The sequence below is a fragment of the Heterocephalus glaber genome, unplaced genomic scaffold (genome assembly GCF_053883595.1).
Source record: "Heterocephalus glaber isolate CG9 unplaced genomic scaffold, H.glaber_assembly_v1.0 deba00001688, whole genome shotgun sequence".
In the NCBI taxonomy this organism is placed as follows: domain Eukaryota; kingdom Metazoa; phylum Chordata; class Mammalia; order Rodentia; family Bathyergidae; genus Heterocephalus; species Heterocephalus glaber.
In genome coordinates this window covers 7255751-7282379 of record NW_028258413.1, presented here as the reverse complement: position 1 = coordinate 7282379, position 26629 = coordinate 7255751, and the positions used below count along the sequence as shown (strand labels likewise).

Here is a 26629-nt window from a genome sequence, read left to right as displayed (position 1 = left end):
CCCTTGGAACAAAGATATCAAGAAGTAGAGGAGGAGGACTCTGGAGCAAAGGGTGAATAAAAGTTTTGTCTAGACAGTAAACTTGTTATTATGAACAAATGCATGTTAGTGAGACTGATCTCCTAAGATGCCATATATTTTTTTCCTCATTGGGCATTAGAAGTTTTGTATATTGTGCTGTGACTTGATATATTTCTGCACTTCTCAACAATGACATTTGACAAACTGGAGTTTTAAATTTAGAGATCAAATAGTCGCATGATTTCTTTCTCATCACATAATTTGAGATCTTATTGTTCGTGTTCTACTGCCAGACAGCAGCTAGAGTGACTTTTGAAAAAAATATATAAAACAGGTTACCCTCCACTTAAAAGGTTTTTCTATGGTGCCTGGAAGGAGGTTTTCTCCACGGAGCCTTTCCAGGCAAGCCCTGAAGTCTCCACTGCAAAGCAGTGAACTGCAGCATCAGAAGCATTGCAGTCAAAGGGTCTGATTTAAGTCTAGGCCCTGTTAATAATTAGTTATGCATCTCTGGGAAAATTAAATTTTCTGAACATCAACAATCTTATTAATAAAGAAGAGGCAAGAACATTCCTCACCTGGGATTGTGAGGATGACATGAGAATGTGAGTGGTAGGTTCTGGGATACCCAGGAGCTGGTGAGATATTCACTTTTACTTTATTTCCAAGATATTACTACTTTATAGGCATATTTGAAATGATTCATCCATGGCCTGACCTGATTGTGGGTGTGGGAGAGGGGGAAAACTGAAGCCTGAAGAGCTAAGTATGGGTGTCCAATCTTGTTATAGAAGGTATGCAGCTACTGAGAATTTTAAAAGCAGTTCCTCGTTTGCAATCCTTCCTGCAACCCTTGGTGCGAATGAAAAGTGACAGATGTTGGAGGTGGCATCGAAGCCATTTTTTTCTTGCAACTTAAAAACTAAGAAGCCGGACAGTCACAATGGCTTCACCGCTTTCCCACAGTTTACTTCCATTAAATAATAGACGGCAGCTACTCCTTGAGAAGCTTTCCCACAGAAAACAATCACTCTGATGATTAGCAGAGGAAGAAAAAGAACAGATGTTCTGTTCTTGACATTTGTCTCAGCTTTACTGGAAAATCAGGGAAGTGAAACTTCCTTAATAAAATATGAATTAAATAATAAAAAAGACAATAAATGTTTTTTAAAGGCCAAAAAACGAAGAGATTATAATGACCATTCAGTTGTTAACTGCAATATACAGATATAAAATTAATCCAAGGATTAAATTCTCGATATCTTTTTTGTGCTTGTATTTAAGATTTCAATTTGTACTGACTCGTGAAGTTCACTTGAGACAAAAAAAAAATTAACCTGTCTACATATCAACCCTTTTAGATCATTAATATTTTCAGAGAAAGGGTAATACCCTCTGCTTTGACTACTGCAGAAATATATTTTAAAATATTAAATTCAAGCTCTTTCAACATAATGTCAGGGAAATAAGATATTCTAGAAAAGAAAGCTAAATGCTATAGATTCATACAGATCAGTAACATCAGAAATTAGGTGACTGATGCTAAAAAAACTCCTGTGCAGGATATTGAGTAATTTTAAGTTACAAGAAAAAAATTAACATAGGTTTCTCAGTCACCACACAACATAAAAGACAGAGCCAAAGAAAAATGACAGGATGTATTTTAGAAAATGTTTCCATTAAAAGGATATTTCTCTTAAAAAAATTAAGAGTTCCTGCTCCCATTAATGGCAGAATAGCGCATCTGTCTGTCTGTCTGTCTCTCTCTCTATCTATCTATCTATCTATCTATCTATCTATGTATATTGAGGTTATACTTGAGAAAGAGGGTCCAAGGATCTGGAACACAGGTAACCTGTGCATGAAGACCTTGAAAAGACAGGAACCAGAGAGAAATGGCAGAATGAGACCCCTAGATAGGGAACCTAGCTAGCAATTTGTGGCCAGTTGAACCCCAAAGTGCCATATTGAAATGAATTCAAGTCCAATCCTGGAAATTCTTCAGGGACAGCAGAAGTGCTGGTTTTTGGCAGTGTCATGGCGCTTCAAATAAGGTACCATCAACTAATCCAAATGCAAGGGAAAATGAGAGATGGGACAGCAGTAGTAGGATCTGCTGGATCAACCTGTCGTCACATTGGAGGACACCTACAACTCCCTTGGAAAAATGATTCAAAATGAATATATTAATACTTTCTCCTTATATTTCAAATCCACATAAGTAAAACTGTAGATTTTTTCCACTCAAATGATATAGCCTGTACTCTAATTGGATGAAAACAATGTGTGCAAAGCTAAACATTTCCAAGAAATAGGAATCTGCTCTGTGCTACTGAATCACACAATCACAGAGACTGTGCTTTGCTTGCAAAACGGGGGTGACTGTTTCATGCGCTAAAATAGTTTCTTTTGCTTATTTTATGGCTAAGTGTCTTTTACCTTGCAATCCAAGTATAGTGTGTCTTATCCATTTTTAAAATTTAGTGACATTATCATAGCAAAATGCTTCCGATTATGCTTCCCACCTCACCCTGTGACACATGAGGAAGGAGTGGGTAAAACCTTTCACTATAGAATCATTTGCTTAAAGTTGCTGGAATGCTAGGAACTTTCTGAGGAAGGGAGGGGAGCAATAGAAACAGAGCTGCGAGATGTAGGGTCTCCCCCTCGTGTATTGTGGGTGATCCTTACATAAATGTAAGTTGAGCTATGTATTGGCTCAGCAATGGATTGGAGACCCTGTGCAGAGTCCTTCTTGAGGAGCTCCCTGGTTTGGTAATGAAATCTAGGAAACTCTTGTGAAATCCTATGGCGGGATGGCATTGGGATGATGGAGACCTGGCTTGTATTTGCAATCAAGTAAGTGAAAAAGTGACATTTGCTTCTCCATAACACCTAGTTTAAAAATAAAAACACTCTGTCAAAGGTGGATTAGCTGAGGCTTATACACTTGTGAACACCACTCACAAGTTATCGATTTGTGGATTTATAGATGAAAGAAATTATTTCATATTTGACCTTCTGCCCTTTACTTGGAGTAGGTGGCATTTGAAGGATCTGTTATTTATTCTAATTATTACCCAAATTTCAATTTCCTTTAGAAAAGCACCTGGTGTTCTGTGTTTTCAGTTATTTTAGGGCAGTTTTATCTTGGGCAGGTTCACTCTGCAAAGATTTCGGTATTCCTTTGGGTGTCAGAGGAAATCATTTTCCTGATCTGGGCTTACATGGCTGCAGCAAGAGGCTTTAGAAATTCCTATTTCAGAGCTTTGTGTAATGCGGCCACTTCTCTTTGGAGAAGGATGAAGTAACGAGGCAAAAGTAATCGGAGGATAATACCTGAGAATCAAAAAGCACAAACTAATCATGACGTATTTTTCCACAGATTCTAAAGATTGTGAGATAAACACAGATTAAAGACAGTTTGGGAAGCATAGGAATAATTTAACAAAGCCATAAACTCAGAAATACACTGAGTAAATCATATAGATGTACTAAGAGTTACAGCATTTTAGAAATCTAAAGGTTGTAGAGGAAAATTTCTGAGTTCTACTCTGAAAGAAGACATCAAAATAGTGCAGAGACAATAGTACAAAAGACATACAGCAAATAACTGTAATCACATGGATAAAGTACTGGTATAACATGGTGAACAGAAAAATAGAATTTTTATATTTATGACCCTCTTCTAACTTGTAGGAGAGTAAAATGGGCTGTGAAGAGTATTTGGTTTTTTGAGCGGTGTGATGAATGTATTCGTAGGTGAGAGTTGCACGTTCTGAATTACTGAAGTATAGAATCGTGCTGTGGTTTTATTGTAAGAAGAGTACTAAATCTGTCTTTAAAAAGTATGGGTGAGTGGTCTTTCTAGAGCAGGGAAATGGGTCAAGGCAGAGCAGCCAGAGGAAAAGTGGAAAGGGAGAAAGACGGGGAGAGACACCTCTCGCTTCCTGGGAACGGACTGGAGCGAATGCTGAAAGGAATTTTATGCTGTGGGAAGAAAATTCATTTTGGATGAATCTCCCAAATCCTCAGTAAAATTTACATTTTTTCATTCAGAACACACGAAAATTGAAAGCACGACACACATGAAGCTAGTTACAATCTGGGTAAGGTGAATAACAGTAAATGAAAACATCAGATGAGCAGGAATTGGACCAAATCACAGCGCGGGGTAAGAGTCATTTTGGGAGCGCTGAGGGGGAGGGAGATGCCATGGACTCACATGGGAGACTGTGATTTTTCCCTCTTACAAAGATTGCGTAGGGATGGGAAGGGAAAAGCATATGGACAGAAACTGTTTTCCCTAAGGTAGCGATGGAGAAAGAGAAGCAGAAGAGAAAGGGAATCTGGGTGATTAGGGAGGAGAAAAAGGGGAGGAGCTTCAAGTGCAACAAGCAGCAAAATAGTTTTCTCACTTTGACCTCAGATATAGAGCAACACTGTCAGCCCGAGGTGGGCGGAGTCTGGGCCTTCCTTCCTCAGGAGCACTCTCAGTTGTCTTCCTAAGGGAGCAGTGTTCCTGCTTGGGGCCAGGAGGCGACCAGACTTCCTGAGGTGACTGGGACCAACGCGATCAATTTCTAAAAATCTTTGTTTTGTTTTGTTTTGTGTTTGTTTCTTGGTACCAGGGATTGAACTTGGGACCTTGTGCTGGCGAGGCAGGCACCAGGACCACTGACCACTGACCACTCAGCCCTCAATTTCTAAAAACCTTAAACAATCTCTTTGTTATAGGCTGAATTGAATTGCTCCCCCCCCCCCCACTTCCCAAAATAAGTATGTTAAAATCCTGGCCAGACTGTGACTGAATTTGGAGACAGACCCTTGAAAGAGGCAAAACTGAAGCTAAAGTGCGATCATGAAGCTGGACTCCAATGTTGGTGCCTGGTGCTTGTCTTAGAGGAGGGAATTAGGATGCACAGATACAGAGGAAAGAGCTTGTGAGGATGCCAGAGGAGCAGCACCCAAAGCCACAGAGGGAGGCTTCAGAAATCTGCCCCACTGACCCCTGGATCTTGGGCTCTAGAACTGTAGGAAATTACATTTCTGTTTGTTTAAGCCACCCAGTTGGTGACCAGTGTTATAGCAGCTCTCGCAAATGAGTGTGTCCTCTCTTAACACTTTCCTGGCCAGTTATCTTACCCAAGCCTTGAATCCTACGGGGCAGGTGTCAGGAAAGGTAACTGAGGCTCACATTGTTACTGAGTCCAGGTCATGGAGAGCCCAAGCCACTCATGTGTGTAGCTTGCTAGCTGATCTTGGGCACCTTTTACCAACGGCTCCAGCAGACACAGCCTTGGCACAATCAGTCCTGTTTCCTTACTACCCACCAAAGGGACGTAAAGCCAAACAGCCCATTCTTCATGTACTCTTGGGTTTTGTGGAAAGGATTTCCGTGGTTAGGGAACAGATTTACAGCTGGTGTCACAAGCTAAGGGCCTGGGGCAGAATGAGAGACTTGTGGAAATATTTGCCAGGCTATCAAAAATGCCACGGACATTTGCAATACTTAAACTTAACTGTATCTCTTTTGCCACTCTGTCATTCTTTTAAAGGACCTCTCTATTATTTTACTTGATGAGGCAGTTTATCTTTGATGTTGCTAAATTATGGACCAGAAAAATACTGAAGTGGTTTTCTCAGCTATGAAAGAAAGTAGCTGTGAGTTTTGTTTTGTTGTGGTTTTCAGTATGGTTCAATACTAAGGGAAGCTGAATTTTTATGATGAATAATATATGCATGGCATAAACTCTATACTGACTATAAGTTTTGTTTTAATGGGATAATGTCTGAGGAAGCTATAAAATATGGAGATTTCTGTATGTTATTTTAACTGTGTCAGGTGTAAGAAATATTCTACTAAATGAAATATTTAGTGAAATATGGAGTACTTTCAAGAACAGTTTAATCCATTTATCAATAAGTAGTTCTCATTTTTAGCCCTGAGAGTAAAAGATAGCATTGAGGACATTCACTTTAAAATCTTTCTTTTGTGTGTGCTGAGACTAAGGGCAGAGTAGCAGGTTGGAATTTAGGACCAGATTCCAGAGTTTTCTCCCTTTTTTAATAATGCTGAGTTTGAATAAGTCACATCATATAGCAGCATACTTTTTTGTGTATAAAATGAGATGGCAGCTGATACATAAAGCCCCATCCACCCACCCACCCATCCATCCATCCACCCACCTGTCCACCCACCCATCCACCCACCCATCCATCAGTTTGTCCATCCATCCATCCACCCACCTGTCCACCCATCCATCCATCCATCCATCCATCTGTCCACCCACCCATCCATCCATCCATCCGTCTGTCCACTCATCCATCCGGCATTATGGATGGATGCATATATCCTCTGGCAGGCACAGAGGATATGGCAGCCAGCACAGCCCATCTTGTACTCAGTATTCTACAACAGGTCCAGGAAGCACTTGTGACAGAATGCCCCACTTTTCTTAGAAATACCACAAGCCTTATTTGAGTTATTTATTTTTTTCCAAGACAAGGTCTCTCCATGTAGTTCAGGCTGCTCTCGATCTCACTATGTAGCCCAGGCTGGCCTCAAACTCACAGTGATCCTCCTGCCTCAGCCTGGGATTATAAGTGTGTGCCACCATGCAATAGATTATTTATTTCCTTGATCTTAGTGTCATTCTGGGTTCTAAACCAGATTCCTTCACTTACTTGACATAGTAATTTCGAGGAAGTTAAACCCTCTAAGCCTTGGTTACATCATCAGTTGGTTAAGTCTAATATTACAGTGTTAATAAGGCTACAGATCAGATAATATACGTGAACCTGAGTGCTTAGGCATATTACCTCACAATAAATACAAGGAATTAAAGAAGGAAACATTGAACCTGTGAAGGAAAAGTATCAAACTTTGTAATCCTTGCTTAAAAGTGAATAAAGTAACAAGTGATCTATAGGTCAGCTTATTTACTATGAATTTAAATGAAATATCACTAGCCAAGCCACATAAAAATAGCCAGATGGTTTTTTGAGCTTGTTGGCTTAGGTTTTAATTACTCTATAAATTATTTGGATATGCTCTGTTTTATGACCAAAGATTTCCTCATGCTTAGTTGACTTTTTTCAAACAAATAGTGTCTCAAAGTAGAAGTTAGAGAGAACACACAAGTCAGCTCTGAGAGTCTGTCACTCTAGAGTCAACAGCCACAAATGCATCTCCCACTGATAGGATCAGAAGCTAAAAGGCTACACACGATGACTGAAAGAAGCATATAATTACGATGCCCCATTAAATGGAAACAGATGAAAGCAGGTGGTATCAACCTGCTTACTTTCGAGGGCACAAAAATAACTACATGAACGGTTAGCTATTAACTCATCTTTTTCAAAGGATATTTTATTAACCTGTCACTAACTGGCAACCTCTAGCAAAGAGGAATAATGCTATCATTCAACCTTTCTGCATTGATTGAAACCTTTCTTCTACTAAATTAGAAGTAAAAGGCAAAGATAATGCAATAAATAGAAACAGAAGCCTACAGTTTGGGCACAAGAGGTTTTTTTTCTGGTCTTCTGCTGGCTATGGGAGGTCAGGAGTGGAGCTTGGCTGGAAGGGGCCAGAGCAGAGGGCAGAGGCTTTGGTGCTCAGATACCCAGGAGCAGGGGCACCTACCTATCTTCACACAGAGATGCCTCTCCGAGGGTGGGGCGGGATGTTCTTCCTGTGGATATTTCCAGTCAGAGAATATGGTGGGGCAACATAAACCTGCGCTCACGCAGTCCAAGAGCTGCCATCATCCCAGGCATAAGGTGGATGGCACCTCCGGCTGCAGATGAACATTTCTACCCTGCTGCTATCTTCCAAAGTGGATTCCTCTTCGTCCAAACATTGCTGGGTTTCCTCACAAGCTCTCAATTTCCTGTCAACAGCATCTTTGCTTTCTTAGCAATTGAATCCTGAAACACAGTCTCTTCATTTTCCTTCTCTCAGTCTCCACCTCTAAACGGTCACCAAATTCTGATGATTATTATCAAAGCCTTTCATATTGGTACCTTTCCATTTTCCATTTCACTTTTACCTTCTCCACTTACAACTTTCTTACTTAGGCGCCTCCAAAGAAAAGTAACTTTTTTCTTACATGACCCAACAAATTACTGTGAGTATAAAATAAAACAATGCTTAGATTGCTACCAAAGCTTATGATATTGGGGACTTTTCATCATAGATTTTGAGCTAGTTTCAGATTCCATTTACATAGACGTCATGAGAATTAAATAATTTACAATTGTATGTGGAAGTCAACTGCAAACTATGATTCACTAGAGAAGGTAGGTCAACATTATGTTTAAAAAGACAAATGGGCAATTAGATACCTCTTTCCTTTTTCCCCACATGATGCCTTCTCACCTTCACAGTACTGGCACATAGGTTCACAGTGCAGTGCCTAAAATAACAGATAACATTTGCAGGGGACAACTAGTGCTCAACATGTATTGCCTCATTTAATCCCCACATAACGGCATTAGTGTGTGTTTTATTTCCACTTCATATAACTAAGCTCTCTAAGTTACATTACCCGAGCTATGTGCTAGAGCCAGAGATTGAACCTGGCACAATGATCATAAGCTTCTGAACTTGGCACTATAGTCTACGTACAGTTTAGGAGTAACTTAAATAATGACCTTCATTCATTCATCCATCAATCCACTCCCTAATTTCTTTACTAAGTAGTCATTAACCAATTCTCTCAAATTTAATAAAAATTTATCCAATCTTATAAATAAAATAATCTTAAATAGAAAAATGATTGTGCATTTTAATGTAAAAATAAAGAAGCAAGTATAGTTGAGAAAATTTTGTGGAAAAAAGAATAGATGCTATGGGGGGTTGCCTTGTTAGTTATCTGTCTGTCTGTCTATCTATCTAACAATTGTCTATCTGAGCTTCATTAGTTTAATCACTGTGATAATAATGTATGAATAGTCAGAAGTCTGATATATTATCACAATGGAATTGAAAGTCTTTATTGAGTCCCAAGTACATTTGAAAATGTTAGATGATAGTAATGGTGATGTTCTGAGTTATTGTTGGCAAAGATGGATTTTTTCAAAAAACAATGGTGAGGACCACAAGAAAGCATTTAGAAAAGAAACCTGAAGTTGAATCCTACAACTCAGACAAATAAACTTCAGGTGGATCTAAGCTTAAAAATAAAACCAGTGGAAGAGCGCTATTAAATCTAACCTGTCTTTATAGATTTTATAAAAGCTACTCCAATTGATATAATTATCAGTTGTGTGTACCCATGTTCCCCACCATACACCCTGTGTGGTCTATCCCGAAGCATGGGGAATTATGGCAATCATGAGAGATTCTGAACGCTAAGACTCATTTTCCAGGCAGAAATCTGTGATGCCTAAACCTGCTTCTATCTTCCCTAAATCTGTAATTATAGGAGAAATATTGATGGGTAGCCCACAGAGAAAACTTTTTAAGTGACTGTTAAGCATTCAAGGATTGTAGCCGTTTCCTCCTTATAGTGCTTATCTTTGTTAAGAAAAAGAAATAAACACTTCCACATCTCAAGCACGACTGGTAAACCAGAAAGAAACATATAGAAACTTTCTTCAGTTCTTCATACTGGTTTCCATCCTCTGCCAGGCACACAGAACAGGGAGAATATTTGATCAAAGGGTTCAGAGAAAGTGCTTTTGGAATCCATGTCCGACAGGGGTGGGGAAGCTCCCCGAGTGGAGGCTGTAGCATGGGACCGAGTACATGAATTCAGGTAGAGTGAATGAGTGGCTCTTGTTCTTTTTAAGCTTCGTTGTTTCCATGCATTGGCAATATTATTCAACCCATCAGAAGTCTTAGGTGTTGTATGGTTTTGTTTTGTTTTTAGTTCTTTTCCTTCACACAGTGAAGTTTTCAAAGAACCAACAGCATAATTTTTCATCTTTCTCTGTTAGGTTGAAATATTGATCTAATTTCAGAAACATACAAGTCAGGCATTGCCTTATAATGGCATTCTCCGATTCATTAGCTCAAACAGAAGCTTTTCTTAAAATATATGAATGAGAAATAATGGGTCAAATAATCATGAATTTCTATATAAAATTCTTACCATATTTTTTTTCCTTTTTAGAGAAGACAAATTTTGATTCATGTCAGAAACCAAAAAAGCTATTTTTTAGTTCTTCACTTTTATTCCCCTACAAAATTTAGTATTAAGAAGTTTGGTTAATTCTTACATGAAAACATATATTTTAAAAAGAAGGGAGAAAACATGAATGTTTAAAGGTGTTACGATTGATAATAATATGAATAACAATTAGGATATTATTAACAAACTACTTGGGGAAGAATCCGTAGAAATCTGAGGGCCTGGATTGTGGAGGTAGAGAGATGAGAGAGGGACATGAAGACAGGGAGTCCAGTGCGTTGTGTCTCACATTCCCACGACATATTAATGTCGGCCGTCTCTGGCATCTGGGTTCTTTAGTCTTTTAGTGCAATAAAGGTAGTGTAAGAGATAGGCTGATTATAAGGAGAGAGTCAGAAATGCTCCAGTCCATGCACAGAGCCAGCCTTTCAGCTGTTGATCGATGACTGTGCACTGACTATGCTGCCTTGCAAGGAGCTCGCTTTTAGAGAAGAGCACACATCCTTTGTCACTCTGACCGCTACGCCACAGTAACGAAAGGAAGACAAAGGTCCAGCAAAAGTCCAGCTCACTACATAAATGCGATGTAAATATTAAATCACAGAGAAGGAAATATGTGCGAAAACGCTTGCTCCAGCTTGTTTTAGTGGCCGCTCTTCAAGAGTAACAGGTTTAGTTTATAGGCTAAATCTGAAAAAGAATTCTTTCTTTCCCGGAGGTTGTTGCTGCTGTTGCTACTATGAATAAAAGCAGCCACAGGAAATTTGCCATTTATATTTCTTGTTGCAATGAATGCACAGGAAACCATAGGGCCCTGGATACTAATATTGTCCTTCATATAACTCATCTTGACCACTTATCTAAATAAAATCTACAGCCATCCTAACAAATTCTTATAAAATTAAACAGAAAAACTGAGGAATAAGGTTTTAATACCTGGACATAAGTTCTGCTTCCAATTTTAGGTTCCCTTTAGGTTTCTTACTGACATAGGCACACAATGGCACAATAAAAATAAAATGGATTAACTGCCTGCTAGGAAAAAGGCACAGTGTTAGATATTAGAACCACAGAATTTAAACGGCAGAGATCCTTGTAATTAACCTTCGGCAAACTTCCTCATTTTGTGTGGAGGTGAGGCAAGAACTAAAATGTGAACTGTTGACATCCAAGATCCTGCTGCTAGGAGGCACCGAGGTCTGCACAAGCTGTCATGGCAGACGGCACGTGCTCCTGGTTTCCTGGCCCCTGACTCCTTCATCCCTTGTCTGTGTCTCTCTGTGGATTTAATCGTCACAACCACAGAACACGTCCACACCAAGGGGAGAGCTCTATGCACTCTTGGAGACCTTGACCAGATGGAGACCAGGCTCTTCTTCAGCGCATAGAGTCTAAGTCAACCAGGACTAGTAAAACTCGCCACCAGCCTGTTCGCCTTCAGCCGATTCACAAGGATATCATACGATGGAAGAACACTTTTCCTGGAGTCAGACACACTTCGTTTACGGCGCTCCCACAGTAGGGGTTTTTAATAGATAACCTTTCATGAATGAATTTAGCTTGCTCGAATGTAACCATTCTCACCTTTTCCTTCCATTCTCCATCTAAGCACCACTTCTTATTCACATAGACACATTTAGTAATAGTGATAATTTAACCACTAACTATGCTTCGGGTCCAGTTTATATATGTTAGTAGAATTTATTTTCTTCCCATCTTGTCAATCACTGGCCTTCCAGCATTCATGTTTCAGGTAGTTATTCCAAGACACCAGCAGGGATTCATCTGTCTCAGTCACACATGTATTTTGGGACATATTTAATCATTGCCAAGAATCTTAAAATCATTTCTAGGAGAATGTCATTACACTTTTCCCCACACACATGGCAAAGATAGAGGTAATATTTATGAAAATACTCTAATGGGAAAGATGATGACACATCTGCTTCCCAAGTAGGTCCAAGCTGTAGCCCTACGGATTAGTTTGTTATCGATAAGACCCTAAGTTTAATAGGCACTGGAAATAACTTGGAAGCAAATCTATGGTTTTCTTACTTAGGCATATTCAAGAAGACAAAAAAGAAAGCTATTTTCAAGACTGAAAAAAAGTAAAGAGTGTATGTAATTTCTTTGCCAAAACATCCTACATGTGAGAGCTGTTAGCCCTTCTCCTTATACATTTCCTTCTTACATTGAATTTGATTTTAGTCCAAGTGATTTTAGGTGAGAGATTCATGAAATTTTAGGTTATTAGATCCAGCATCTGGATTCTATATATGATCTATCATTCTAAAACTGAAAATGTATTTTCAATTAGGTTGTAATTTGAGCAGTAGATATTTAAAATCTGACTTTTATATGCCAATATAAAGTATATTAAATCAAGGGATATGGTCTCTTAGGTCAAATTTTGCGGCACAGTTGTTATGATTTAAATATATAGTTTTGATAATTTTCACATAAGGGATTTTAGTGGAGGTCTTAACAGGTAGCCAAAACTGGTGACTGTGTAATGTGACTGTGAACCACCAGAGCTCATGATCAATATCAAATACTGTGCGCATAGCTCTTATGTAGCCTCATTTGTCACTGCCAGGGAAAAGCGTTGTACTAAAGTTGCATCTATTTGCTATCTTATACTTTAGAAACCTCATTGAAATACTAGTAAGTGGGTACATATATTTAAGTAGTTTTAAGATTCCTGAGGCATTTTAAAGGATACATCCATGGGGAGCCACTAGTTCTACATAAAGAAAATAATCATAAATGGGGCAAACGACAGTGACTGCAGACTTAGTCCTCCTAGGCAAACCTCTCCAGTATGCTTCAGACACACATTGACTGGACAGAAGGTGGACTAACAATCTTTCTTCAACTTCACACATTGCTGAAAAATCTCACTCACTAACAGTAGTTGAAAAAATCTTCACAACATAATTGTAATAACACATCAATACTCCATTTTAAGAGTTTCTTACTTAATGTGAATTAGAAGTATGCTTTTTTTGTATCACTCACTGAGATGCAGAATAGCACCAGTACAGTTCTCATCCCTTCATTAGATACGTGTGGTGGACCACTGAGGGGAAAGAATGGAGAAAGAAGTGGGGAGAGGGAGAGAGAGACAGAAGGAGAGAGGAGGACATCTGAGGGAGAGATGGTAAGGAATCATAGCCTCTGCTAGGAAAGATGTCATGCTGAGGATAAAGTAGCTTCTGGCTTTGATCAAAGTCAAAGATTTCTAGAGTTACAGAAATAATATCAACTGGGATACCATTTAAAGTAAAATGTGTGAAACTTCAGGCAGAACACTTGAAAATACTTTGCAAAAGGTGATTTAAAAAAGTCCCGTTGTAAGGAAGTAACTGTCCTATCTGAGACTAATTTTGCTATGATACTTGGACAGTGGTTTGCGGAAGAATGACAAGAACAACAAAAAGACAGTATGGGAAGAGAATAAAATGATAAAACACAGGCATTTCAAAAAAGTAGGAGTAGAATATCAAACGATACAACATCAAAATGGGACAACCAGGCTTTCTCGCTCCGCTGTGCCACAGGGCACACACACCCTAGGTCAGCTGGTACCTTTCGCTTGGCCTTCAGCTGCTCCTGGTACTTGTTGCAGGTGTCCCCCGGGATCTCCCCGCCCCAGAGTGTGAGCCCAACAATGGTGTAGGTGACGCCCATGATGAGCAGCGGGAAGCAGTACACCAGGATGATGACGATGATGTGGTACCTACCAACAACAAAGAAAACACGCGCAGACCAACCTTGAGTTTGAGTTTGTTCAGCTTTAAATCATAATAAAAATGCCAGAGATTACTTGGCTTTATCTCTATGTGCTCATTTTACAAATCTACCGAAACATCATGCTCTTGTCATCTATGTGTTTTAAATGCTGTCAAGTGATCTTTGCAGATCTTTATTTTGTATGTGAAAACTAATACTGAGGTGAAGCGCTTTTTTAAGCTGTACCAGTTCCTTTTGCCCAGAACTGAGAGCGAATTCCTTTCCTCCACTTAGTGCTCCGCTTAGTCACTGTTGGGCTAAAGTATTTAAATATACATCAGAGGAAAGGAGGGGGGACAGAACAATCCCTGACATATGTTTTCTTCCAGGTGAGACTAGTCTGTATAACCTGGCAACATCAGACATTCTTGAAATAAATTGTTTTCCACTCAAATTTTAAAAAAATATAACTAGGTACCAAGACAACAACAAAAGGTAAGTAGGTACCTGGAACCATATTGAATACATAACACACATCATATTTTTATTTTAAAATCTGATAAAGATATTTGCATGCCTTTTTCCAAGGTCAGGTTGTACTTGGTGGCACTGTTTATTGGGTAAATAAACTGAGACCTATTAGTCACATTGAAGACATGATGCTGTCATTATCGAATTAAATGTTAGGATTCCATATCTTTTGACCAAAATTACAAGATTGCAGTGTAGAAATAGGAGCATAACTCACACTGTAAAAGCCAAATTGAATTTGATAAACTTTTGCATGGTTTCCACTATCTTAGGAAGGCTTTAAAGTAGTTAAGGTCTTTATTATAATAGTCTTACTAACACGTGTGGTTTTGTAAGGTGAATTTTAAATCTCCTTACCTATCTGTTTCATAGTAGCTTACTAAATATTGATTTAAGGTCACTGGGAAGTAATTTAGTTGACAAACAATGTAAGGACAGTAATACTATCAAACAACTGAGATTTATTAATAATAATGGAGAGAATACAGCACTTAGTTTAATAACTGCTGTCTAATTTTCCTTCAAAAAGTGCCTCCTAATTGTTTTCTTCAGGAACTTGGACTTTTGGAGGCTAGAATTAGCTAAAATGACTGCTTAAAAGATGACCATTATTTGAACCATCTGTTATTTTAATTTTTTATGGAATATCCTTCCACTTATATTTTTGATATATTTTTGATGTATTTTAAATTTTTATTGACACAAAATTCACACTTGTCTTAGGCTATGTATTATATATTTATACCAATCTCCTTTTAAAAACTCCTAACCATTTTCAATTCCATTTGAAAAGGAAAAAGTAGGTTCTGAAAATAGAAAAATACACATTTTATGGAAATAAGATTTCATGTGATAAGACAAATTATAATCAATAATATACTTATGATCTTTTTTATTCCCTTTTGCTTTTCTTATGGTGGGTCTAAAATACAAAATATCAAATTCCATCACACAGGATTCCTATTTATTTTCCAACCTTGTGTTTGGGTTTTTTTTTTAATGGTGAAAGAAATGAACACAAATCAGATGAGACCAAAACCCAACTGCAAGGCCTACCAGGCCTTCTCTCCCCTCCAGCCAGGCTTCCTAAGGGAGTGATGGACACTTTGTACTTGGATTCCCTGACTCGTCATTTCTCAGTCAATATCAGCTCTGCTTCCTTCCGCACCTTGACTTCATCTTTTATCACCTCTTCCCAGAAACTCCAGGATACTCCATATGGAAATCATCACATTTCTAATTAAAAACCTTTGCGACTTATATAAACTTACTGACCACATCGTACTGTACTGCGGCATTTTTACATGATTATTTTCCCAAGTAATCTGTGAGCCCCAAAGGAAATGTCCGTGACTTATTTGCTTAATACCCCCCCCCCACCCCCGGTCATTTCCCTAAGTGTTTGATAAACTGAATTGAGAATCATAATAGAGAATTAACTTACGTGAAATGTTGCTTTGGACCCTCTGGCCACTGCACATAGCAAAGGGTACGGCCTGGCATGACTTTGATTTTGGAATACAGACACTGAGGAAAAGCAAGTAGAAATGCCAGAATCCAGATACTTCCAATGATGATCCTGGTGGTTGTGGCAGAGAGTCTGGGTTTCAAGGGATCAATAATGGCCATGTACCTGGATAAAAGCAAACAAGACCAGTTTGTTGTTCCTTTATTAGTGGAGACAATGATGGGATTTCAAAGGTGTTCCAATAAATAGAAGCCACTCTGTCCTGGTGAACATGCTGATGAGGACTCTGCCTATACACAGGGAGCACCCAATGGGAACCAAGGCATAGTCTTGGAAATCTAGAAGGCCCAGGTTCAAGTCTTATTCTGACACTTGTTGAAGCTTTTTGAACCTCAGCTTCATTATTTTTAAGATAGAAATGAGAACACTCACATCTTAGGGGTGCAGTGAAGATCAGCAGAAATAATGTAAGTAGAAGGTATTGATTATGTGGCACTATGCACAACACCTTGTCAGAGACCATAAATGTCTGCTGAATTGAGTAGGAAAGCTTAAAAAGACTAGCTCCACATCTCAAACCTTCATTTCTTGTCTGACTTTTTACAAGAAACGTTTGGAGGTGTAATATGGATAATACATAATTGACAAAGATAAAAGTCTTTTATCAAGTATACCTTCAATACATCCATTTCACATCCGAAAGAGAAATGCAGGAGTGGCATAAGGGTGAATAAATCAAGTTTGCCTGAGGCTGTACTTTCCTGTTTGCCGCAAAATGGAATTCACACTGCATCATGCAAAGCTTCACGACATCCATGCATGTAACTATGTTTAGCACAGCTTTTATGGGAATGTATATTTGTGGCTTTGAAAAATACATATGTGATTATTGCAGCGCAACTTTCAGGGAGGTTGAGAATTCTCTGGATATGGTAGGAAGAGTCAAATTTTATTCCCTTGGTAAACAGAGTAACAATGTATCTCAGATAAATAACTTCAGTTTTAAATTGGATGCAGTATGATTAATTGGGAGATTAATGTTTAGAGAAAAACTGATATATAGAAAATGAATGAATTTTAAAATTTCTATCAATAGAACATCACATTTAAATTATTTTCTATTATTGGCCATTTTGTGCTTTTCAAATATATTTTTATTTATGCAATAGTTTTAAAGATTATACTTCCATTAAAGAATGAATATCATTTAAGTTTAAAGCATTTTAACTGTAAGAATAAATAATATAAAGGATAATTCGTCAATTTGTTTATTGCTCTTTGTTTATGTAATTGTAAGGCAGAATTAGATCTTTAGTAGACTTATTGGAAATTATAAACCCTTTTTAATATTAGCTTTAGTCACCATTTATCTAAAGAAATATTCTTAGTTCATTATATGTGTTAGCTAATAGACAAATATAAACCTTAGATATAAGAAAATTCTATTTGTCCTTCTGTAATTGGCTTATTTCACTTAGCTCCAGGATTTTTCCATATATATGAGGCTTTGAAAAATAGTCAAGCTCGCAGACGTAGCAAATAGATGGTTGCTGCCAGGGACGAAAGGGAGAAAAAAATGGGGAACTGTGGCTTAATGGGCATAGAGTTTCAGTTACACAAGACAAAAATAGTTGTAGAGATCTGGTGTACAACATAGGACTTAGGGTTACTGAATGGTACTGTAGACTTCACAGTAGGCTAGATCTCAGGGTGGGTGTTCTTACTACAAAAACAAGTAAGACAAAACAAACACCTTCCTCAAAGACAACAAAGGAAGTGTGTTGGAGGTGATTGGTATGTTTTGTGTCATTACTGTGATGATTCTATCACAACTGTATACATAGTCGAAATGCATATGTTAAGTACGTATAACTTTTTTTTTTGGTACTGGGAATTGAACTCAGGGACTCATGCTTGAGCTATATTCCTGGCCCCAGTATGTACAATTTTTGTATATCAATTATACCTCAGTAAAATTTAAAATAGAGGGCCGGGGATTTAGCTCAGTGGTTCTGATGCCTGCCTTGCAAGCACAAGGACCCAAGTTTGATCCCCAGTACCAAAAAAAAAAAAATTTAAAATACAAAAATAAAATATATCATAAAATGAAAACACTATTATTAAAATAGTACTTTGTTTTAGGAAAACAAAGCAAACTATACAATGAAGATATAATGCACACGTTTGAAATACAAGACTATTTAAAACTCACCTCTCAGGCTCATGTTGGTGAAGATAATACTAGCAACAATTCTTGATTGCTAACCATGTCCAGACACTTTATATATATTTAGTATCAAAATAATTCAACAATCAAATGATATTATCTCTATTTTACAGAAAAATATTGAGGTTTGAGATTAAATAAATTATTCCTAATGACTGTAGAAACAGAAAATCCTTGTAGAGCTTCTATTTTGGTAAAGGAAAGAACTCGAATTCAAATCAGTTCTTTCAGGCTTCAAAGTCTAGATGGACACAAATTATGAATTTTGAACATAACCAGTCATGTAAAGAATTGTGCAAGAGAAAGAAAAAGACACAAGGTAGGACCTTCCAGGTCCTACTCAGAAGTAGTGTTTCGCTTCTTGAATCCAAAAGCATTTATGAGTAATATTTAAAATGTCAAATATATAGAAGCAGGAGCTGTAAGTTGGCATTTCTGTTCCCGCCACTGCTGCTGATGACTCACATTACATTTGCCACAATATGTTGATTTACGGTTTATGGTTGTTTTCAGAGCCAAGCCTGGAAACTATCAATAAATTTTGCTGTAATACTTAACTGGATATTCCTCAATTCTATAATAATCTTTTGTTTTTGCTTACCCTAGCAGTTCATAAACGCAATTTGCACATTTATTCAGATGATTTTATACAACTAAAAAGAGTCCGTTCAGCTCCTCTAGCATAAGTAACTCAAAGTAAATGGCCGATTTCTTGTTGATTCTTTTGGCCAGTTATCCTAATATTAGATAAATTATTTCTTGATGGGCAGGGTAATGTTTTATTTTAATTATTAAACACAATTTATGTTCTCACAAAATCATGTTTTAGTGAGAGTAAAAATACTGCCATTTTTACCATACCTGGTCTGATCAATTATTCACAGACTCAACAAAGCATTTATTGAAAGCTTACTGCGGTATTCCAAACATGTAATCATACAATGGTGAGCAAAAATGGCCTTCCTAGGGCTCATGGTCTGTGAGGAGAGATTCTGAACTAGTCCATTTCCTGATGCTATAACAAAGTGACTGAAGCTGGGTATTTTATAAGAAAAAAGGTTTATTTAGCTTGCAGTGTTGGAGGCTCACAGACAGCTCCCCTGATGGGTATTGGCAGCCCTGTGGCAGGAGCACTTGTGACAGTGAGAGATCACAAGGCAAAACAGGAAGCCAGAGTGCCAGTTCAGCACACTTCGATTTCACAAGAGCTGCTCGAGGGCCCTGGAAAATTATACTAATTCCTTCTGAGGGCATAGCTGCTGACCTAACCCTGCTCCATTAGTCTCCACCACCTTATGTTTCCATCCCTTTTAACACCCCCATATCAGGACCAAGCTTGCAACACAGGAACCCCTGGAGGTCAAATCACACCCAGACCAAAGCAGAATATAATCACATAATCCCACGGTAATGCAAATTACAGATGTGACAAGTGACATGAGGGCCAGGTCAAGTGAAGGCAGTGAGTGGAGGAAATCGGATTAGGTTGTTCATCAGTCTCCAAAGGAGAATCCTTCTGGATTGAGAGGGGCTGGGAAAAGTGATGGAGGGTGAAGGTTGCAATTGAACAGTGTAGGAAAGACTTCCGGATCAGCAATGGCTTTTTAATGGGTTGAACTGTGTCCTCATACAATATTGAAGCTATATATGGAGGTCTTAAGCTCCAGTATCGTAGGATATGGGCTTATTTTGAAATAAGCTCCTTACCTAAGCAATCAAGCTAAAGTGAGGTCATTACGATGGGCTTTAATTCAGTTTGAATTAATTGTGCTGATATAAAAGGGAAATTGGGAAACACAGAAAGACATAGAGGTGGATGCCATGTGAAGATGGAGTAACTGCATCACTATCCAAGGAACACCAAAGACTGCAGCAAACACCAACCTTTCTTATCATTTGCCCATTTCTGCTGCAATTGAGAGGGTCTTTTATGTTTATTTTGATGTCCTTCAATAAACTGAATGTTTTAACTTCACCTATGCTCAACAAATAAACCTTTTTTCTTTGTAATTACTATTGGTTTTCTGATATAATTTATTCTTATTAGGTATTTTTATTAATCTGTTTCTGGATCCTTATATGCTTCTACACATTTTGTGTTTTGCAATGAAAAGTGAAGCCTTCCAATGTTTACCTGATTGGACTAATCATATAAAACAAATTTTCCAAAATGATAGATCTTACTGTCTTCTAATTTGCTTCTGCTCACAGATTTTCTGGTCTATAAACCCCAAACATGAAATGTGAGCTGATTATTATCTTTGCAAAATAAAGATTGATTGCAACAGCTTCTTATGACTCCTAAAATTTCAGCTCCTGGCTTTCAGGTACTAAGGTATTTTCCACTATGACAAATCACCTGAGAGATATGTATCCTTTCTCTAAGTTATATTTTTCTAGAGATAAAAAAATGTTCTATAAATGCTAATGAAACTTAATCAACTAATAAATTTTATTTTTGATTTTCTATTATGCTTAAAGAAATTTGAGAATGAGATAATCCACTAATTATAAATATTGTCTCGATGAATTTAAAGGTAAATAATATTTTTAAAAATACACACACATATATGCATACATATGAATACATATAAGTAATAACTTCAAAATATTATCTGGCAAGAAACAAATCACTTGTAGATTTACTCAAATTATTTGACTTTTATAAGTAAAATTTACAAACTGGTATTTTGACAGAAATTACATTTAAAAAGCCTTCAGAACAGTGATTGAGTTGTATATGCCCTCAATTTAGAATTAAGTTTACTATTGACTTATTACATATTTCAACTATTTATTGAATATCAACTAATTCCTACAATTTTATCAATTAATTTTGTTGAGAGCTTGATTTTCTCCGAAAATACCTTTGAGCTCTTAGCAGTTTATTTTCTAGAGAGTAATACTTTAATTGAAATATATGTTAAAATTCACATATATCTCCAGTATTCAATGTTTTATGATATGACATAAAAGAGTACATATAATCAACTGTCCATGATACTCTTTAGACTATCATGTAATATGATTCACAAGATGCATACAAAGTTCTTTCACAGGAAAAGAGAAATCCATTCTATTTGGCTTTATTTCATTGTATAAGAGGAGAAATTTTTTGTTGAAGAGAGAGTGAGAACGATTGCCTACAGGTGTAGATGTTAGAAAATAAGACCTATAATCTCCCAAGTAGAAGCCACAGACATGCCATATTGTGTTAGTCATCTTTCCCCTTGCTGAGACACAATACCTGACACCTACAACTTAAAAGAGGTTTATTTGGCTCACGGTTTTAAGGGATTCAGTTCATGGTTAGCTGGCCACAAGGTAGGAATATCATGGCATGAAGGTGTGTGGAGCAAATATAATTAGTTTCCCCTGTAGCCAGGAAGCAGAAGAGGGGAATAGCATGAAAGGAAGTGGCAAGGGATCAGGTATAGAACCTATGGTCACATCTCTATGAACCACCCAGTCACACCTGGAAGTGTGCTTTACTAACCTGCTAGGCGCATCTTAACCCAATGAAGTTGACATAGGCGGATTGAGGGTCACACATACTACAATTAACAAGTAAAAAAAGTGAAACCTTGAGCCCAGGAAAGAGGAGGACACTTGCTAGCTTTAGTTTAATGCACAGAAGGCTGTAGTTTAGAACAGTTAGTAGAGCAGTATTAGACCAGGTTAGCAGGAGGAGCTAACACTGCAGGGTTTCTGCGACAAAGGTGAGTCACAACTGTCCAGGAGCAGAGTGTACTGTCTCCGGTGCTCCAAAAGTTCTTTCGCTGTGCTGTTGTTCAGGAAGACAGTAACCATTTATTGAGTGAATCAAAGAACTCTAACCACCAACTGTGTTGCTGGAATAGATGGAAATAATCTTCCTTTCAAAATTGAGACTCTAGATTTGATCAGAGGGAGGTTGTGTGAAAGCGAATCATAGCTCCAGATGCTTATGTTGAGGACTAAGAGAGGAAGCAGACTGGTTAAGGACAAGCTGGTGTGTTAAAAATTGTACATTTGAATTGAAAGTAAGAAGGAAAAAATGGAAACAAAGCTTATGTATATGGGGGGTGGGGGTTGAAGGGAGGGCAGGGGAAGAGGAAAAAATAAGAACCAAGATCTACCATGTACATGTACAAATTCTCAATGATGAATGTGATCATAAGGTACACCTAAATGTCCCAATAAACTCAATACAATTTTTAAAAAATTGTACCTCTGAAGTAACTGCTATGACTTTGTAATATTTTCAAAGTGCTACAGTTATGATGTTACTGAGCCAAAACTATCTTCCTTCTTCTAATTTACCTATAATTTTGTACTTTCTCTGGTGGAACTTTCTATGTATGTGATGAAAAATAAAGCTACATAGTAGAATTCACATTATAAAGCAATAGTTTTTCAGCCATTTTTTCTTAACCAATAGGAAAATTGAGAATTCCATGAAAGTGGGTACAAGATATTTTACAGCAAACTTCCTAAAAAGGATGAATGACTTCAAAAGAAACCAGAATGTTACCATGCTCATAGAAAAATATGTTTATGTTCCATTAATTAGATTTTCATTTTTGTAAAACCAATACTTTTTGAGCGCCCTTGTTCTAAAACTTCATATGTACAGTACTCTGAATTTCTTTTTTCCATTTCCCCTGCACAGCTGTAAATCAGTTGCATGTCTGATGTCACCAAATAGTTCACTTTGTCTTTTAGTTGTATTTTTATATCTTATCAAAACTGGTTCGAGAACAAATATTCAATGATGGAAAAGTAACTGTAAAATATCACCTTCGCTTAGTCAATCATTTCTGCAGTAAACATGAACTGATTACCAAGCAAATGTTGACATTAACCTAGATTCTGTGACTACAACAATAAATAACAGTATCAAAAAGAAAAATAAATATAGAAAATAGCATAAGCCTACTGGTTAGATAATGATCAGTTCATACAGAAGCTACGCTGAGAACATCAAAAGGTAATGGTTTATTTTTTTCCAAAAAGCTGTTTCCCTGTCCTCACACCGCACCCATAAACTCTAAAATTATTTACATCACTCTAGTTTTTGTGTGCATCGCTCCTCTAAGTCTTCCAGAGCCCATGGGAGGCAAATGATTTTGGTACATAATCTGACTCCAAGAAATATTTTCAGAAATATTCACAAATATTTTCATCTCTCACTACTGAAGCAAATCAGGATGTCAGTTCACCCTGAAGGATCAATTTCTGTACACTGGATTTCCATTCCATTAATTTCAGAACATCATTATACTTACTGTATCCTCTCCACAGTACTAAAGGAAATATGGAAATTTAAAACTCTGAAAATCCTATCTCTGCTTGGCTGTGTTGCTTTCTTCTGGGCAAATACAATCATAGTCCTGAATTCATATTCTCCTGTTCCAAAATATTTCAATAAAATTCTCTTCTTCTCTGGGGAGAGCTATGTTTGTGTCTTTGAAGTGGCAGAAGCAAAAATCACTGGTAGGAATGACTGCTTTAATGGCAGCACGTTTCAAATCTTAAGACGAACTCTGAAGCAGGTCGTAAAGGTATTCTGGGGAGGGAGGCAGAATCACACTGGTCTTCAGGAGCCAGAACTCAAACTGTTCCAGGTAGCATCATGATTTTGGTTTTTATGAAATGGAGACGAAAAGCTCTCATGTAAGATGTTGTCTTATTCTCAGGCATAAGTAAAAAGAGATCTGTAATAACCCTGTGTGGAGTTCACTGCTGAGCCTGACAGAGTTGGGTGAGGAGAAAGGGTATGAGTCCTTTCACTTGAGTTCTACTCGTTTAAAAATTTAAACAGCTCACTTTCAATCTGAGTTTGAAAATGCAAATTTAAATTTAAATTTATGTCACAACAGTCTACAATGTGACTCTAGTATGAGGTAAAGTAAGTACCGCTGTGTGAGAAGTAAAACATTGCAGACCAATTTTCTTTTAAAAAGATATGTTAGAACCACATAGAATATAGGAGTTGAAGCATACAGATATTACAGATTCTATGATACTGGTTTTTGTGGTTGTTGATCCTATGAAGTAGTTTGATGTAATAAGGCAGAACTTGTAATATCTTAAATTACTTTCAGTGAAAAGCACCTTATTATGTTGTTAAGCCACTATGTTTTCTTTCTAGTTCTCTTATGTCTTTTAATTGAAAGTAGCCTTTAGCTCCTACCAATTTTTGCCTCAAAGTACACAGTGAGACAATATCCAAGCAATATCTACACCTTGAGAACAGATACGTGTAGGGTACTCTCCATGGTGCCCAGGGAGGATTGTGGGTCAGAGAAATAGCATGCACACCTTTTTCTATTGTTTGGTTTATACAATTAGATGAGCTAGAGACTTTAGAACTCTAACAGTTATTTTACTATTTTATCTTCAAATATTAAAGTATTCATGCAAAATTATCACATAGTCATACTCAGACTAAACTGTTGGCCTTTAATTCTCCCATATTTAGAGAAAACATCATGGGGTGTTCATATTAACATAATGCTTGTTGTCAAACACTCAGTGCTACTTAGGTTATAGGACAAGTGCCTTCAAGGGATTCTCTGGACATCCTTTGAAGAACAGGCAAGATGATTTACTATCTTTTTGTCAACATGGTTGTGCTTGAGTTATTTTTCTATGTGGAATACACTCCAAATAACTTTGTTTTAGGGATTTCTTGCTCCATTTCCTTTGTTGCCAATGTCATGCCTTTCTCAAGGTACAGACTGGATGTAGGGGTGAAATTTATTTTAATAAGACAAAAGAAATTAATCATTCAACATGAGTGTGGGTACTTTTTCTACTGTTAGTGTGAAAAGGTAACCAATTGAGTTGCCAGTCATAGAGACGTGGAATACAAAAAAGATCATGCTTACAGGACCATTTTCTGTTGAGATAAGACAGAATGTTTGAATTAAGTGAGGAGAAAAACGTGAACATACCTAATATAAATGTAGATAATTAAATTATAACAGGAAATATTACGGCTATTTGCTGTAGTAGCAATCCATTAGAACATTTCCAGGTTAATTTAAGCAATGTACATTTCTCCCATCATTATCAAGTGGAAATGTCACGGTAGATATATGTACCTCACTGTCTCATTTGTACTTTAACATGTAACTAAAAATGGAAATGTATTCAGGAGGCCAGTTTTTCAGTTCTCAGCATCTATTACTTGACTTCTGTCTCATCCAAACTTACTGATGCCAATTATAGATTTTTCTAGTTTTGTTTTCTATTTGAAAGTAGATTTAGTTTTCTAAAATAAGAAACCTTATTTATCTTCTCGCTTATTAAGTATAATAGGTCTATTAGGAAATTGAAATTTACTTTGATAGCTATGAATACCTTTTTGATATAGTAGTCTCAAAAATTTTCAAAAGAAAATGATAATTTCATGGTACTTTTCTTTTTAGGAATTAATTAATTTGATCTTATTCTTTCTTGGATTTTTATTTTAATAGATTAGGTTTTGCTACTCTTTCTTGAGAAAAATTATAACTAACATGCTTTCCTGTATTGTATGCTTTTTAAACTGGTGAAACTCATGGTGAGGTCCTGGGAGCAGCTTGGAGCCCCGCACCCATCCGGTGCTCTGCATAGCCATGTGGGCACCTGCAAGGCCCAGTTCCACGCCCCCCACACCCACCCTCTGGCTCTTCTGCTACCTGGTCCCACACTACAGAGGCACAAGGGATTATACTTCACATAGTTAAATGTGATAGATTAATAACTACTACAAATTGTCATTTTCTAAGCTGCACTTGATGCTATGGTATTGCTGATTGTACCATTTGGTCTAACATGTTGTGATTGATCTAATCAGGTTTCCTTCCCAGTGTAAGGAAAATAAAATAGCCTCAAAGGCATTAGAGCCTCAAATCCTAAACACAAGCCATATCTAGAAGACACCTCTGAAAAGCAATCATTCCACAAAGGTTTTAAACACAAGCAACAAAGATACCTGCATTAAGCAATTTTGAAATATCAACCCAGGAATTAAACCAAGGACAGTCCCAAAAACAAAAATGAGAAGACATTTAAGCAAGGCACAAACGCAGGCTTCCAAGCCACAAAAAGGAAATTCTGGAGGAAATGAGGTGGAAAAGTCTGATAATCAACCACCTGGACACACTGAACTGAATGCACAGGCAGTAACAAAGCAGATGCATGAGGCTCTAGAAAAATTCAAAGCAGAAATAATCTCCCAGATAACTACAGAGATGGTGAGCAGAGTGAAAGACATGATTAGAGGCTCTAAAGCAGAAACAGATAAGAAAATAGATGAGATCAGAAACATGCTGGAAGCCATGAATGCCCAGCATAAGAAAGAAATGGAATCCATGAAACATTCAAACAGATATTCAGGAGATTAAAAATTCCATTGAAAGCATGCAGAGCAGACTAAGAGAATCTGAAGACAGAATATCAGATATAGAAGACAGGATTGCAGTTAAGGACCATGAAAACAGAGATTTCTTAAAGATAGTAAGGGACCATGAGAAATCAATC

At 37.3% G+C, this 26629-nt stretch overlaps 1 protein-coding gene across 2 annotated transcripts in view; it reads right to left on the bottom strand.

The window, feature by feature from the left end:
- Positions 1–26629, bottom strand: part of Tacr3 (tachykinin receptor 3) — a 70568-nt gene that overhangs the window by 20236 nt on the left and 23703 nt on the right. For both annotated transcript variants that reach the window (XM_004866255.3, XM_087198691.1), the window contains exons 2-3: positions 15868–16056; positions 13749–13899 (exon numbers count right to left, since the gene is read on the bottom strand). In XM_004866255.3, the coding sequence (XP_004866312.2) occupies positions 13749–13899; positions 15868–16056 (340 nt within the window). The remainder of the gene's footprint in view (positions 1–13748; positions 13900–15867; positions 16057–26629) is intronic.